The 17,453-nt window shown below is 44.7% G+C and overlaps 1 protein-coding gene and 1 long non-coding RNA gene across 3 annotated transcripts in view; one reads left to right on the forward strand and one right to left on the reverse strand.

Moving 5' to 3' along the window:
• The window catches only part of LOC146499952 (uncharacterized), a 167,171-nt gene that overhangs the window by 135,248 nt on the left and 14,470 nt on the right, over window positions 1-17,453 (forward strand). The gene's annotated exons all lie outside the window — the stretch shown is intronic.
• kalrna (kalirin RhoGEF kinase a) overlaps window positions 1-17,453 on the reverse strand; it is a 163,340-nt gene that overhangs the window by 45,691 nt on the left and 100,196 nt on the right. For both annotated transcript variants that reach the window (XM_085136077.1, XM_085136078.1), the window contains exons 33-38: window positions 17,213-17,305; window positions 16,993-17,104; window positions 16,728-16,918; window positions 16,531-16,632; window positions 16,312-16,460; window positions 14,347-14,449 (exon numbers count right to left, since the gene is read on the reverse strand). In XM_085136077.1, the coding sequence (XP_084992203.1) occupies window positions 14,347-14,449; window positions 16,312-16,460; window positions 16,531-16,632; window positions 16,728-16,918; window positions 16,993-17,104; window positions 17,213-17,305 (750 nt within the window). The remainder of the gene's footprint in view (window positions 1-14,346; window positions 14,450-16,311; window positions 16,461-16,530; window positions 16,633-16,727; window positions 16,919-16,992; window positions 17,105-17,212; window positions 17,306-17,453) is intronic.

Consider the following 17,453-nt stretch of genomic DNA (forward strand, 5'->3'; position numbering starts at 1 on the left):
GGTTCTCCTTCCTGTTTATTATTGTGGAATAGACGGCACAGGAACGAGGTGTCACAGTCTGGCAGAGGCAGTGAAGAAGACCCAACACACGCAAAATAACAAGACGTAATATTAACTGAAAACGAGCCGTTTATTGAAGCTGATCTTAGCAAAGAAAAACTCAATCAGAACCTAAACTGGGTGAGCTGAACACAACAAAACCCTGGAACATGAACGTGGCATGGAGACGAGGTGGGATAGCAGACGCTCGGACAAGGCATGAATGAACACACAAGCTGTGTCCCAATTCAGAGATCGCACGCTTGAAGTACGCATTTGAAGTGTGATTACGTCACCGCCACGCGACGACGGCTGTCCCAATTCGAAGTGTACTCCAAATGCGCCGTCGATTTCCCCAAATATCAAGTGTGGTCCGGTGCACGCTTCGTGGTCCCATATATCCCACAATTCATAGCGCGGCGGTGGGTGTGGATAATTTTGCCGCAAAATACGACAGAAGGGAGCGGCCAAGAGTGAACTGTCAAAAGTAAGTACTGAACATGACGTCACTTATTCATGTGCGAATGTTTAATAACGAAGAACATTAAAACATTGCTGTTGGCCACATGTGGCAAAGTTATGTGACATTAGTGATGTTTGTACTTTCAGCGTAACTTGGTTTTAAAGCATATATATATATATAAATTATTATTTTTATCATAATTATCTGACAATACTATAATATTGGCCATATTATATTTACATTACCACAGTGAGATGATTTATTCTCATGAACAACATTAACTAATTCTTATTTACTAACTAATCTTGTAATAACTGTTCAGTACAGATATGAAGCCCAACAATCATGTTTTACAGTCCTGTGGTTTCAGCCTCAGATACTCAACTAATCAAAGTGATGTCATGACAAAAATGATTAACCAACAAAACATTTTTCTCCTTCATTTCTGTCAAACAAAGCTGTATGTGACGTTTCTCGCGGTTAGTATCATGGTTGAACAGCGCGACGAAGGCTAGACCGTCCCATTTCACAAGCCTCTCACTTCCGCACTTCTCGTACTTATAGTACGCACCGTACGTAGTACTTGTAGTGCGCGTACTTCAAGCGTGCAGACCCTGAATTGGGACACAGCCAGTGACTAAAAGCACACAGGAAGTGGAAACACATGGGGAAAAACAGCTGACACAAATGGACATAATGACATCACAGTAGAAGAGTAAAACTAAACACAATGAACACAGGAACACATGACCTCTTCAAAATAAGACAGGAAACACAATGAGACAGACATGAAACACAGGGGAGACTAACAAACAAAGAACTATAATGACAAGCGGCATGATAGAAGGAACTTAGAAAACCTAAAGGACTTAAACATAAACTCAAAATCGTGACACAAGGTCAGAGAACTGGTCTGAGTTTTCAGAGTAAAAACCTGAACCAAGGTTGTTCTAGTTCAAAATCCAGCCCACACTGTGCACTCACAGAATGAACTGAAATCAAATACAAACACACAGGAAATACATTTGTTTAGTTTCTGTTGTTTGTAGAGACAAACTAAACTAAAGTTAAAGGAAAGTTACTTCCTCCAAACCATCAACGTGTCTTTTAGACCCCATTCCTACAAAACTGCTCAAAGAAGTCCTGCCATTGATTAATTCTTCGATCTTATATATGATCAACCTATCTCTAATAATCGGCTATGTACCACAGGCCTTCAAGGTGGCTGCAGTTAAACCTTTACTCAAAAAGCATCTCTAGACCCAGCAGTCTTAGCTAATTATAGGCCAATCTCCAACCTTCCTTTCATATCAAAAATCCTTGAAAGAGTAGTTGTCAAACAGCTAACAGATCATCTGCAGAGGAATGGTTTATTTGAAGAGTTTCAGTCAGGTTTCAGAGCTCATCACAGCACAGAAACAGCTTTAGTGAAGGTTACAAATGATCTTCTTATGGCCTCTGACAGTGGACTCATCTCTGTGCTTGTCCTTCTTGACCTTAGTGCAGCATTCGATACTGTTGACCATAATATCCTGTTAGAGCGATTAGAACATGCTGTAGGTATTACAGGTATTGCACTGCAGTGGTTTGTATCATATCTATCTAATAGACTCCAATTTGTGCATGTAAATGGAGAGTCCTCTTCACACACTGAGGTTAATTATGGAGTTCCACAGGGTTCAGTGCTAGGACCAATTCTGTTTACATTATACATGCTTCCCCTAGGCAGCATCATTAGAAGACATAGCATACATTTACACTGCTATGCAGATGACACCCAGCTCTATCTGTCCATGAAGCCAGATAACACACACCAATTAGTTAAACTGCAGGAATGTCTTAAAGACATAAAGACTTGGATGGCCACTAACTTTCTGCTTCTTAACTCAGATAAAACTGAGGTCATTGTACTCGGCGCTGAAAAGCTTAGAAATATGGTATCTAACCAGATTCTTACTCTGGATGGCATTACCTTGGCCTCCAGTAACACTGTGAGGAACCTTGGAGTCATTTTTGACCAGGATATGTCCTTCAACGCACATATTAAACAAATATGTAAGACTGCGTTCTTCCATTTGCGCAACATCTCTAAAATTAGAAATATCCTGTCTCAGAGTGACGCTGAAAAACTAGTTCATGCATTTATTACTTCCAGGCTGGACTACTGCAATTCATTATTATCAGGATGTCCAAAAAACTCACTGAAAAGCCTTCAGTTAATCCAAAATGCTGCAGCAAGAGTACTGACAGGGACTAGAAAGAGAGAGCATATTTCTCCTGTTTTGGCTTCCCTTCATTGGCTTCCTGTTAAATCCAGAATTGAATTCAAAATCCTGCTCCTCACATACAAGGTCTTAAATAATCAGGCCCCATCTTATCTTAATGACCTTGTAGTACCATATCACCCTATTAGAGCACTTCGCTCTCGCTCTGCAGGCCTACTTGTTGTTCCTAGAGTATTTAAAAGTAGAATGGGAGGCAGAGCCTTCAGTTTTCAGGCCCCTCTTCTGTGGAACCAGCTTCCAGTTTGGATTCAGGAGACAGACACTATCTCTACTTTTAAGATCAGGCTTCAAACTTTCCTTTTTGCTAAAGCATATAGTTAGGGCTGGACCAGGTGACCCTGAATCCTCCCTTAGTTATGCTGCAATAGATGTAGGCTGCCGGGGGATTCCCATGATGCATTGAGTTTTTCCTTTCCAGTCACCTTTCTCACTCACTATGTATTAACAGACCTCTCTGCATTGAATCATATCTGTTATTAATCTCTGTCTCTCTTCCACAGCATGTCTTTATCCTGTCTTCCTTCTCTCACCCCAACCGGTCGCAGCAGATGGCCCCGCCCCTCCCTGAGCCTGGTTCTGCTGGAGGTTTCTTCTTGTTAAAAGGGAGTTTTTCCTTCCCACTGTCGCCAAAGTGCTGCTCATAGGGGGTCATATGATTGTTGGGCTTTTCTCTGTATCTATGAAGCGCCTTGAGGCGACTTTTGTTGTGATTTGGCGCTATATAAATAAAATTGAATTGAATTGAATTGAATTAAAGTGGACTGAAACAAAACTAAATGAAATCAGACTAAAAGCTAAAAACTCGCTGATGGACTCAGTGCATCATAACTGTGTGAGCAGATTCTGCATCAACTACCAACGTCATGCAACGGTTGTGTTATCAAAGTTAATAAATAACAAAAGTCGTCCACAATCGGAGCCATAAAGTGTTCCCGAACCAGATTATTGCAGCGGCTTCATGAAGCTGACGTCGTGCAGCAACGAACCAGAAGACGAACGATTAAACGTCTACTGAACTGAAACCTGCTCATTAACAGGCAGCTAGAAACTATCTGTGAAACTGTCATTATTGATCAACTTCAAGGTGGCGAAACTCATCATTCAGAGTACGGGAGAGGAAAATCGTAGCTTTATGGGGGAAAAGTTGATTCCTTAAAACTTTACAGGGTTAAATGGACTCGACTGCTACTCAGATGGATCCACTTTCAGGTTTCTGATCTCACCTGGACATCATCACCACCCTGGTTGCACTTCCTCCGTGTGCTGAGGGACAACAACCTGCACAGAGGGTAACTAACACCACCCAGAACATCCGTGTCTGCCCTCTGCCCCCCCTGGAACATAATGCATACATGATCCTTTTGCTGTGTCCCTTCTCTGGTATTCATGCTCGATGTCCTGCTGTTTCTATTCCTGCACAGCTGCTTTTGTTGCACATGCACAATGACAATCAAAGGCTTTTCTGCTCTCTTCTGTTACACTGATCAACACATTATCCTGCTGCACATACTTGGACATACAGATGGAGGAGCTGAAGCTCGAGGCGCTAAACAGCAAAAACAAACAACAACAAGAATCCAGCTGTGTTTAATGACGCGGAGAAAAACCGCTGCAACAGCAGGAACAGATAAAGCTTCAGCAAACTACGAGGGAAACAAAGACAGAAAGCAGCTCCGTTACAGCCATGTTTCCTGTTCTGAGCACTATGTGCTGCAGCGAGCAGACGGGATGCACGGCTATGCTGACATCAGTGTCGGCGGCACAATTACAAGTTCATCGATTTAACACGACTGTCAGCTACTGCAGGACCTTCTATTCCTCTGCACATCTCACAGCGTCACACGGCCTGATGATGATGTCATCAGTGAGTCTGCTCAGGAAACATCTAAACTGAAGCTTCTGTGAAACACCTGAAGCTGGAGCCACTTCAGCAGACTCGAGTAGCAGCACTGTGCAGAGATCCAGTAGTGCAGTGATTTATCCAACATTGCAATTATGGGAACTATGCTGTTTGCAACAACAGCCCATGGAAGCGTCTATATGAGAAGGGGCCAGTGCCAGGGGCCCCTACTGGAGGCCTTCAGCCACCTGTGACCCTTAAATGGAACAGAACGGCCCCTCGTGGAGGGCACACCTGTGAGAGGAACTCTCCATCTGAATTAACATCATTTTTACATTTAAATACAATTTTCAGAAAATTAACATGAACTTTTTAAATGAACTGGTAAAGTTTCACTATTCACTGACATCTTTACAATATTCAAGCGAGTGTTGTCTGCTCCTGTCACCTCGTCTGCTTTGGAAAATGTCTGGGACCGTGTGCTAATGTGAGCAATATCTCCTAGCAACAAGGACCCTGTTTCTATAACCGTACAGGTGAATTTATACCTGACAGATGGTCACACACACACACACACACACACACACACACACACACACACACACACACACACACACACACACACACACAGAGGTTTACAACTGAGTTTAATCAGAGACCAGCAGGAACTGGAGATTTTATGTGTTAGAAATAAAAAAGATGCTTTTGCATCACTTTGTTTTGCACATTTAATGTCTTTAAATTTGCCCTCAGTCATGCACGAGTGAAATAAAGGATTAAGTTCACGTCTTACAGTGTTGCAGCTTTTCTGTGGTTTTGGAAGTTCCTCGGTTTTTCTCTCAGTCTTATAAGTAAAACGTCTGACAATACAAACTATAAATATATAAACACCATCAAATACCATCAATCGAGTGTTCTCATCCAGTAGCAGCGATGAAAAAAGTCTGTGTTTAGTGTGTGCCTTCATCGCTGATGCTATCTGTCATATGACCTCTCCCTGTGCGCTGAACACGCACATGCACGCACATGCACGCACATGCACGCACATGCACGCACATGCACGCACATGCACGCACGCGCCAGCTTGTGATGATCATATGTTCAAGAAGAGGAAGACGGCGTTAAAGCGACGAGCAAAACAAATGGAACCTGTTGTGTGCAAACGGGAAACTTTCACCACGTTCATCAGGACACTGAAGACGTTCTTTTGTTACGTCAGCAGCAGCTGAGCAGGAGTCAAACAGCTGCTGGGTCCTTCAGATACCTCTCCTAGCTTCAGCCCAACAGAGTTGTTCTCATAAGACATTTAGGACTAAATGTGCTGCTAATAAAACAAATAAAAATATCTTAAAGGTAGAATATTGGTTCCCTTTATAATCAAACCAGTTCGAAACACTGAACACACCACGGTCCTGTCCCCCCCGCTGCTCGACTGTCCCAGGAGTCATCCTGGTCAGCACTGATCAAATCTGTGTTTCCCCGTCTGAGAACAGCCGTTGTTTTTGTCTTTTTTCATTCTAAAAATTTACTTTCAGGCCATCAAGCGAATCTCTGTTAAACAATCAGATTATCTCCCTCACTATGTATTAATAGATGGAAAGGGAGTTTTTCCTTCCCACTGTCGCCAAAGTGCTGCTCATAGGGGGTCATATGATTGTTGGGCTTTTCTCTGTATCTATGAAGCGCCTTGAGGCGACTTTTGTTGTGATTTGGCGCTATATAAATAAAATTGAATTGAATTGAATCAGCAGAAAATACTCACTGTTAATGCTCGTTTATGGCATTAACAGTAAAACTGAAAAGGAGGGTGAAAAATGAAAAAGCAAACAAACATCATTTTTTAAAAAGCAGGCTGCTGTTTTTGAGATCATACGACTTGAATTCGTCTTTTACTCAGACGTAAGTTTCTGTGAAGGTTTCAGTGCTGCAGCAGCTTCCAGGTGCTGATGACAACTGAAGACTGACGTCTAACATATGGGCAAAGACTCTGGACCACTAATCCCATCTCCAAGGAATCACTTATGAACCTCATATGCAACTTATTAGCAAGATTTACTGAAACATCCTTAAACTGCAGCGCAGAGCAGTCCAGCTGGAGCTGCTGAGACACATCAGCTGATCCAAACACACTCGTGCAACACCGTGTTTGCGCAGCAGCCTGCAGATATATGATTTCAGACACCTCGCTACGACGCTTCACTGTGAACGATCCCGAGTGCCAGACTGCAGGCAGTGACTTCTACGTCAGCAAAGCTCTGAGCAGGCATGTGCACACCCAAGGCTGAGATCTGCTGCTAATCTGTCCTCATAAACTCTGGAAATGTATTTAGTCGTCTTTTCGTTATTAAACGGCGAGTAAGTCGGTGCTGAAGTTGTAACTTTTATGTCTGAAACAGCAGCTCCTACTTGATCCACAGCTGAGGGAAATGAAGTGACCCCTCACTCCTCTGATTAATCATAGATTTGTCCTCAGTCTTCTGGAAAACTAAGTCCAGAGGCGATGCGATTTCATGGAAACAGACAAAGCGAGTGTTATCATCACTGTCGTTCCATGAAATGTGCAGCAAACACTAATATATTCACAGAAGTGTTTAATGAACATGCAGAATACTGTGTAGACCAGCAGCTGCTGTGGTTTAGAGCTACAGATCACACTGGGCGTGTGCACATTATTTGCATCCTGGTACGCTACCAAGTTTGCATCGGGATGAAAGTGTCGCCTGACCCACAGCAAACAGAAAACACAACAAGAGGAGGAACAACACAAGCAAAACTGTCCAAGGAGGACGGTGGAGCAGCAGCTTTGTGTCCACTTGGATGGTTAGACTGATTAAACCCTTCGAGCTGACAGGATAACATTCAAACATAATTACCACACTTGCCAGCATGCCCCGACAATTACACAGTTTGAATAATGACCAGAGACTAATTGTATGGGCTGAACCACAAGCGATGAGTCGGGCGGGGGACGTTCTGTCCCATCCCGAGGCTGGGACGGCCGCTTAAAGCAGGAGAAACAGTCTGATTGGCTCGTTTTGTTATGACCAGACACAGTTTAAACAAACACACATTAGACACCCACTCAAATCACCACTGAAATCTGGCCAAGGTGGTGTTGTGGACGCAGAGCTGCATCACTGAAACCAGCAGGACCAGTCGACCTTTGTACTGGCAGCTGGAAACAACCGTCCCGGCTCCCACGCGCGGTCGTCATATTTCCAAAAAAGAAAAGAAAAATGTTTTGATGCATTTCTTTGGTTTTCTCTGCTGTGCTGAACCATGAAACCAAACCTCGCCTGTGATTTACGGTTCCCGTGCAGTCAGGACGCTAAAATAGTCGTTTCTTCCCTCTGTAAACAGCAGTTCAGCACAGATGTAGTTAAGAAGTTAAATAAGGGGCTGAGCCCACGAGTGTGTTTACACCGTTTATTCTGAGCCGCTGGTCTGCACACAGTCTGGACGCTCACTTTTTTATTTATCCTGTCTCTACGTAGCAGCTAATGGTCCGTTTCCTCCCCATCAGCCTGCTGCACAAACACTCACACACCCTGTTTAACCATTAATCTCCCTCCTTACACACATTGGCTTCTGCAGTGAACCTTTACAGCACTAAGTGAAAGTGAGCAGGACCATCTGAACCTGCAGGACGCTGCATGTCCACGCTACAATAATGACACTTGATTCTCCCGACGCTGAAGTCAGAACAGACGAGGTGGATCCTTAAATCCTCAAGAAGACGTTTTTCCCAAGCTGGAAAAGAAGTGCCGCTCTCATAGAGCCCCATGTTAAACTGTCTTAACTGTAGCTAATCCATGTGGACACATTAATGAGGTGCTAACAATATTAGCAACAGAAGAAGAAGAGCTGTTATTGATGTAGGCCAGTTTATCGACACACACACACACACACTGCTAGCCGGAGTCAGTGATCTAGTCTGCTAATAAAAGCTTCAGTGACATCACTGTGGCTTTGTCCATCATTTATATACAGTCTGTAGCATTGACGCTCCCCACCCCAGCTTTTCCCTCCTGCATCACAAACGTGCAGGTGGGGAAAAACAGCAAAAACAGCTCTGCACACAGAAGATGACCCTGACCATCCTGACTCAGACGGTGCAAAGTTAACAAACACTGAGCTGCTCTCAGGCGCAGTGTGACGCTCTGACCAGGACGATGACCTCGTGCAGCTCTTTGTACTCACTCTGCTGCTGTCTTTGAAGAGTTTAAAGTTCATCCACTTTGGCATGTCGACCTCTGCTCGTGCGTCTCCCTCTGACTCTGTCGCTCTCACCGTCTTCAACAACTCCCTCGCTTGTGTCTGTGAACACGCCCTCTCTCTCTCTCTCTCTCTCTAGACAGCCATAGCTTTGTGTTTGATGGGAATGCCACTCAGCTTGGTGTGTGTGTCTGTGTGTGTGTGTGTGTGTGTGTGTGTGTGTGTCACTGATTCACATTTCTCCACTTCCTGTAATCTAGTGAAGCAGTAAAATAGTCAGTTGCAGGACTTGTAGTGTGTGTGTGTGTGCGCCTGTGCGTGCATGTCTGTGTGTGTGTGTGTGCACCCGTGCGTGCATGTCTGTGTGTGTGTGTGTGTGCCCGTGCGTGCGTGTGTGTGTGTGTCGTGGGGAGTGGTCAGAGAGCACATGCAGATGAGTGTGTGACACCACAGTCATATGATCAGCAGCTGCTGTGAGGTCTGAGTGTGACGGTGAATGCATTCGATTCATGAACACGTGTAAACAGTTGCTGTGAGGAAGGACGTCCTTACCAAGTGATCCAGTCCAACTTTTATATTTTTGATTATATATTAAAATAGTCCAGAAGCATTTCAAGAGTGTCGAGAAGGATTTTGATAGTACCAGCGAGTGTCTTCATGGACTGGTGCGCAGTCATGCTGGGACAGGAAGGGGCATTCCCAAACACTTCTCCCAAAGCTGGGAGCATCAAATTGTCTGAACTGAATTGTAAGAGTTGCTTTGAGCGGAGCTGAGGGCGCAGCATAGTGCTGTGTGCTTTACATCACTGCAGCTGCTCAGCCACAGAGATGGAGCTCTCTGCACACCGCCCTCAAGCCTCTCTGAAGTTTGGAGGTCAGATCTCTGAGCACTATGCACCTCAGCGCCCACTGACCATGATTTTACGCAGCCAATCACTTTGTGGTCTAAACAGTGTCATTCTCAGTCCATTCCACTTTGTTATGATACCAGTTACAGGTAACTGTTGTTGCACAGGTTGCATCCGAGCTCGGTACCACACTGCATTCACTGAGCTCCTGAGTGTAATTGTGAAGTGTAATTTTACTTGTGGCACTCCAGACACTGCAGATCAATAACCGTGCTAGCAGCTATGCAGTGTAGCTAGTACGCCTCCATGCTCACTATTGTCTCCATTACTATTATCACTGTTATTATTAAGGGGCCCATCCAACTGTTGTTGGGGTCTTCGTGCAGCGTTCATGTATCAAAGACAGGAGGATTCTGTTCTGAGGTGTTTGTGTCGTAGGCACTGATTGGTTCACTGCCAAGGCGTACACTTCCTGTGATAACCCAGCCCAGGTGGGTTATCATAGGAATTGGGATTTTATGTACGCTGATATATTCATCTCTGCACGTGCAGACTGCGAGGAAGCTGCGCCTGGCTTAGAAATGAGAACCATGTTCAGTTAAAGTAAAAGTATCTTCGCTGCTCCGTCAACAACCGCTGGAACGATGCTTTAAATAACAAAGACTAAACCACAGTGACTCACTAAGACTCGAGAGGCTGACTTATACACCACGATGTTAGAGATGTGACTGCAGAGATGACCTCGCTCAAACTACATACATGTAACTCAGATAAGTTAAAATGAATAAAACGACCGTTTCACGACTAAATCAACGTTAGAAAAAAAATCAGCTCAGTTTATGGTTAAAGGAAAAAAATAATTATGACTGTTGTTTGCAAACCTACAATTTGTGACACTGACAGTTTGTCAGAACTAAACGACGCAACCATTCGGATACTTAACAGGCAGCTTAGACCCATGAGAAGTGCCTTTTTAAATGAGCCATAGAAGAAGAAACCCAAGCTCACCACAGAAAGTTAAAAACTGCTGTCACGATGCCATCGCATCAAACTGCTGAGGCTGTGTTTAACCAGCAGCATGGCTGTGTTAGACTGTGGTTTGGGCTGCCTTTGTCTTCATTTAAAACACAGAGCATAAATATGACAGAGCAATCCTTTACAAGCTTCCATACATGATGAGTGGGGAGTGACAGACCCACGGTGTAGGTGTCACAGGAACAATAAGAGCCAAGCTGTCCTAAGAGAACCCGGACAGGCCCCCGCCACCTCAGTTCATCTGTGAACATACGTGCCAGTTTGTTGTTATGTGTTTAAACGAATCTGGTGGCAAAAGGAAAGTTTGAAGCCTAATCTTAAAGCAGAGATAGTGTCCGTGTCCCAAAGCGTCAGCTGTTTCCACAGAGGTCTGAAAGCTGGAGGCTCTGCTACTCTAGGAACCAGCGTGAGAGCGAGGTGCTCTACTGTGGTAATATGAGGTCTTTAAGATAACACGGCCCTGATCATTCAAGACAACAGACAAGTCAGATTCAACAGGGAGCCAGAGAAAGAAGCCGATACAGGAGGAATAGTAGGGCTGCACGATTAATCGTTAGAAAATCGCGATCTTGATTCATACTTATGTGCGATCTCATTTCCAAATGACAACGATTTAATAAAATTTAAAAAAGAAAAAAAGACAACGATTGTACCACATTTTGATCCGGGACGTAATCTGCATGAAAACAAGCGCTCACTCTTCCTGCTCAACAAATGACGAGGGCGGAGCCTTATACCACGTGATACAGAAGCTGGCTGCTAAAATTAGCAGGAAAAAACAACGGAGAGCACGTCAGGGATGACGAGAAAGTGACAGGAGAAAATCCGTCCCGGTCAACCACCCAAACACCAATAACGGGAACCTTATACAGCGCTTCCCTATACACGTCGAACTCCCGCAGGCACAAAGAAATTACGGAGGCTGTTACTTATCACCTGACCAAAGATATGGCTCCATCAACACTGTGCAAAACGAGGGATTTAGGAAAATGATCAACACCCTAGACAAACGCTACACAGTGCCGTCCCGCAACTATTTCTCTATTGTTGCACTACCTGCTCTATACACGCAGCGTCGAGCAACGGTGGAGACGCAATTTCAAGCAGTACAACATTTTGCAGCAACGACAAAATGTGAGACATTTGTTGTTTTTATGTTTATTTATTGTTTTTATGTTCAGTGTCAACTGTTACGAAGTTGATGTGCAGTTAATAAGCGCAATAAATATTTATACTGGAAAAGAAAATCGTGAGAGAATCGTGATCTCAATTCTAAGCCAAAACATCGTGATTCTCATTTTATGCAAAATCGTGCAGCCCTAAGAAACAGGCTCTTTTTAGTCCCTTTCAGTACTGTTATATACTTTTATGAAAGTTTTCTAGCACTTTTACAACCCTGGCAGTCCTGTGCTTGGGCGAGGCTTTCACATGTCCTACCCTCTAGTGGAAGAGAATGTAATTGTTCAGCCCGTTACGCACGCCGGTCGCTTAAAACAGCGGTCCCCAACCCCCGGGCCTCGGACCGGTACCGGTCCGTGAGTCGTTTGGTACCGGGCTGCGAGAGTTGAGGCTCAGGTGTGAAATGTATAGTTTTCAGGGTTTTTATCGGTTTTCAGCGTTATTTTGTTATCGTTTTTATCGTTAACTCTGTTTTCCTGGATCTTTTCACGTGTGTTATGAATAAATCTTCTTTTTTTCGGTACCGGTACTAGTTTTATTTTGTTGTATTTATCCGCGACACCTTAAAGGCCGGTCCGTGAAAATATTGTCGGGCATAAACCGGTCAAAAAAGGTTGGAGACCACTGGCTTAAAGAACTAATCAGGTGGAACCAGATAATCTTCCACGGCACACCTATGTGCTGCGGCCCAGTGGTTGGGAAACACTGACGTAGAGCGCCACATCTGTTTGGAAATGACACAATTTTGATCAGCAGGCGGCAGAAACTGTGCTGAGTAATGAACAGACTCATGCTAGAAATGCTAGAAAAAGCCTGAGTGACAGATTGTAAGAAGCTTCCTAATGAATTCAGTCACATTTTACATTTTGACTCTGAAGTAATGAGATTTGAGAACATTTTAGTGCTTCAGATTGCTGATGAGGACACATTAAGAACGACTGCTGCACTGAACAAACACGTCTGCTCAGATCATTGATTTCATACAGTTGTCTCCAAGATACACAAGCGATTGATGCACTTGTACGATAATAAATCCCTGCGGGTCAGCAGAGCCATGGGAACACAACAAACGATTACAGCATCAGCCTCGACACATGAGCAGAAAACAACGTTTCATTGTGCTTCTGGGGAAAATACTCGACCGGCAACGACAACCATGAACTGCAAGAGAAGACAAACAGCTCTAAGACGTCATTAGCATGAAAACTATCATATTACAAAAGAGCCAGAAAGAACCAGAGATAAAGACATGTGACTGTCACGGTTGAAGCTGTGAAATAAATCAGAGCAAACTGCAGGACAAAAGCTTTTTTACGTCTGAGGTTTTTTGGAGGCTCCAAAAATAGGCAAGCTGGAGTTTTCTAAATCCTAGAAACAATAAACCCGAGCAGAGCAACAACACACCCACACTCAGAAAGGACTGGAAAAATTCACTCTGTTTTCATTGGCCAGAACGAGGTGGGGTGCACACACATGTAAAACACACATGCAGGGTCAGAGCAGAGCTGGCTGTGGCATTTACGCCGTATACGTGCACAGCGTGGACGCATGTTTCAGACAAACCGAGTCTGCTGTGGTTCTGTGTGCTGCTGACATTTAGAGGCGAGCCAGCGTGTAGGCGTGAGCATTGTGAAAAGGACACACTATGTAACTCTACAGCAGGAGGCCATGACTGACATCTGTGTCAGGTTTTCCATGTGTGTGTGTAGCAGCTGACGAACAGCCAAGACACCAAACTCATGTTAAATGTCTACGTTTGTGCCCTTTTGATTGTTTGCTCATATTCACTGAGCTTCCTCGTATAAGGAGCTCATCCTCGTGATTTTTTAAAAAGGAAAAAATTAAACAAACTGCCTAAAAAGCTCTCAAGATGAAGAACTCGTAGCAGAGGAAAGGCTCAAGAGGTCAAAGTTGTTTCTGGCAGTGAACGTGTACGAACACACCTCCACCTGTGCAGCTGACCATGTGATCCTGTGCTTAATTATAGCCAACAAACATCAAACTGAGCTGCAGCGGATGTGATGTCATCAGTGCACAGAGTGAAAACTGTCCTCAGTCTGAGTGTTTGTGACTATGGCTCTGTAACTGCACAAGTTAAACATAAGCATGTGAAACAGCGACCTGGATTCTGCACCTTCACACAGTTAAAGCAACACAAAGGTCTTACTTTGATGTCAGAGGCTGCCTGGTAGGTGTCCGTGCAGCTGCCTGCACACAACCTGAAAAGGGCTTTCACGACTGATTGTTTCTCTGGCAGCATTGTTGAGGACTTCTCATCCACATGTGTGAGCTGAACACTCCAAACACTGATGGCTCTGAATCCTCACTGCCAGCTGCAGAAGCATGCCCAGCCCCTGCTGCTGCTCATTTAAGCTGCACAGGAAACCCTGTAGCGCTGATACAGCTGTGGGTCGTCAGCTCGTCAGCGACGGTGTTTCCTACCTTGTCGCTGTCTACAGTGTTCTGGGATGTCCTGGATGCTATTGAGATGGTGTCTGGTTGGCTGCTGCCGTCTCCCTGACTGTCTCCGTCTTCACCTCCCTCCCTGCAGAAACACACAGCACGACCAGGATGAGTGTGAAAGGTCTTACTGATGAGGTCAACAATCATTTTTTACACATTTCATATCATTCCACGTCCTCTGTATGTCCAGCAGAAACGGCTAAGCTAGCTCTACTCTTTCCTGCAGGCACATCCAGCAAATGCACACGTGATGTCACAGAATGGTTGCTGTTAAGTTACAGGACTTTATGTCTGTGGCACACTTTTAAATAACTGCTGTTGATCTGAAACCTGTAATTGGATCAAGACAACGACATGAATACAAACACTGATCTTTAGGGATGCACAGATACCGATGCTGGTATCGGCACCGATACTGGTATCGGTATCGGCACCGATACCCGATACCGATACTGGTATCGGTATTGTATCGGCACCGATACCCGATACCGATACTGTAAAATGTGTGTGTACTCATACTCGTAAAAGTTAACCGATATCATGAACCGATACCAACTTATTTCATTAATCAGAGGGTGGCTTGTCATTTCTGTTGTAGTTTTTTAGATTGGCCACTAGGGGGACATCCCGCGCTAACAGGGTTAGGCGAGTGAGACTGGCGGCTCCAGATAAAAAAGAGAAACTGGAGGCTGCTGTAGCTAGGCTAAACAAAATGTCAGCAGTGTGGAACAGCCAACTTTAACTCAGGTTTTGGAAAAGCGAAGAAAAATGTCAAGAGAAAATCCACGGACAGTGTGTGTGTGTGGTAGAAGTATCGGTTTTTGTACTCAGTATCGGCAAGTACTCAGATCAAAGTATCGGTTTGAAAAAATTGGTATCGTTGCATCCCTACTGATCTTCATTCATGCCACATTCATCATGTAAAGTAGAACCATTCACTTCCTCCTGCTTCTCCAGTTAAGGCTCAGGGGGCCTGGAGCCTCTCTCAGCTTCCACAGGGCAAGAGGCTAGGAACACCTACGCCCAATTTACGGCCTAACCCCACTAACTGCATGTGTTTGGACTGCAGGTACAAGCTGGAGTACGCCCACACATAATGCTCCACATATTCTTGCTGTGAGGCTAACACTTAGGCTACGTTCACACTGCAGGCGAAAGCGCATCAAATCTGATTTTTTTGACCCTATGTGACCCATCTATCCGATCATGGTGTGACAGTGTGAACGGCAAAAATCCAATATTTTCAAATCCGATCTGGGTCACTTTCGTATGTGGTGCTGAATCCGATACATATCTGATGTTTTAGAAAGCTGCTGTTTGATGGTCATGTCGCATTAAATCTGTCTTTTACGTCACCGACACAAGACAGACGCCAATTATCAGCGCCAGAGAAGACATCGCGAACGCTTCCATCCAGTGAAACTGTTGGGAAGACAACGTTGAGAAACGTGAACATTTTATTTGTTCTGTATAATCTGCAGATTCTGACAGAAATCTGCAACTATCCTTTGAAGCAGCGCTCCTCTAAAACAGCAATAAGGATCATTATTAGGTTATTTACATTATTATGTAAATAACAAAATAACTTAAAGCAAAAATTGGGAAACGTGAAGTCTGAAGTCTTTATATTAAGACCATCAGTCAAACAATACTGTTGCTCTGGGTCTAAACAGAGCGCATTGTGTGTGACGTCTTCTTTTGCCGCTTTGAGCGTTCACACTAGAGCGCGTTTGCTGTCACATTTTATTTGTAGTGTGAACGAGCAGACAAAAAAATCGGATTTGGCGCCATCTGCCCCTCTGACCACCACCAGTAGGCAACGGGTGAAGTGTCTTGCCCAAGGACACAACGACCGAGACTGACCAAGCCGGGGCTCGAACCGGCAACCTTCATCCATCAATCTGTGTGCTACAGTAATCCCAGCAAAAGCATGTGTTTCTTCACCTTTTAGCATTATTCCTGGGTCTGGTCAGTGCTGGTGTTTTAGGCAGGTGAAGCGGCTCCTTCAGCGCCCCCTTCAGGTGAGTCATCCTCTCCTGGATCACCTCCCTGATGTTCTTAATCCAGTCTTGTTTAGCTTCCATGCTGGATGCCTGGAGAAGTCACAGCTTTAATATCCCAGCTGATGAAAGCAGACGTTTGTTTACATTTAATCTCACGTACTTTCAGCACGGTTTTATTATCAGAGGATGGCGTTCTTCCAGCCCACACAGCGAATTTACAAGGGTCGCCCTCAATGTGCTCGGTCACCCCCAACTCTGACGTCTGCGGGAAGAGTAAGGGAGGGGGTACAGTTAATGCAACAGCGGCTATTTCAAACACGGCGAGAACATCCGTCGTGGCTGAAACCACCCGCTCACCAGTAGTCTGTTCTTGTACTGGTACTTGGTTCTGCCAGCTGAGTCTTTGATCTCTTTGCTAAAGACCAACGAGAACTCAAACAGGAAGAGGTGCCGGTCCCTACCCTTCCTGATGAGCGAGCGTGGATCCCAAACCTGAAAACTGTCCTGCAGGATCAGCTCGCCCTGCACCTCCAGGTTCTCCTCGAAGCCTACAGAAGAGCCAAGCATGAATAACCACGTTTCACATCAGTGCTAGGAGGAAGTGCGGCGAGTGGTCTCTTACCCTCTAACATGGCGAGATGCATGGCGTCGTTTGCTCTCTTAGGAACGCTGAGCATCACCTCCAAACCGTCTTTGATCTCTCCCTTTCCCTCCTCGCAGCAGGACAATAACTCCTGCAGGACGAGATGTTAAAGCTGATGAATCTGATCTATAAATATTTGATCGTTCTACTAGTTCCCACTCAGCGCGTGGGCGGATTCACCCACACTGGTTCTGTTCACCTTTAGCAGTAGCTGGTACTTGGTGATCCTCTGGACCGGTTTGATGAGGTAGGAGGAGATCGAGTTAGCCAGTCCTCGTCTCTGCTGGATCTCCTGCAGCAGAAATGTGTATATTAAATGCAGTGTTGGGACTAACGCGTTATTAAGTAACGCGTTACAGTAACTACGTTATTATTGTGGTAACGAGCACGGTAACTAGTTATTATGCCAAAATCAGGAACGCGTTAGTCGTTACTGGGAT

The sequence above is a fragment of the Neolamprologus multifasciatus genome, chromosome 16, assembly GCF_963576455.1.
Source record: "Neolamprologus multifasciatus chromosome 16, fNeoMul1.2, whole genome shotgun sequence".
Taxonomy (NCBI): domain Eukaryota; kingdom Metazoa; phylum Chordata; class Actinopteri; order Cichliformes; family Cichlidae; genus Neolamprologus; species Neolamprologus multifasciatus.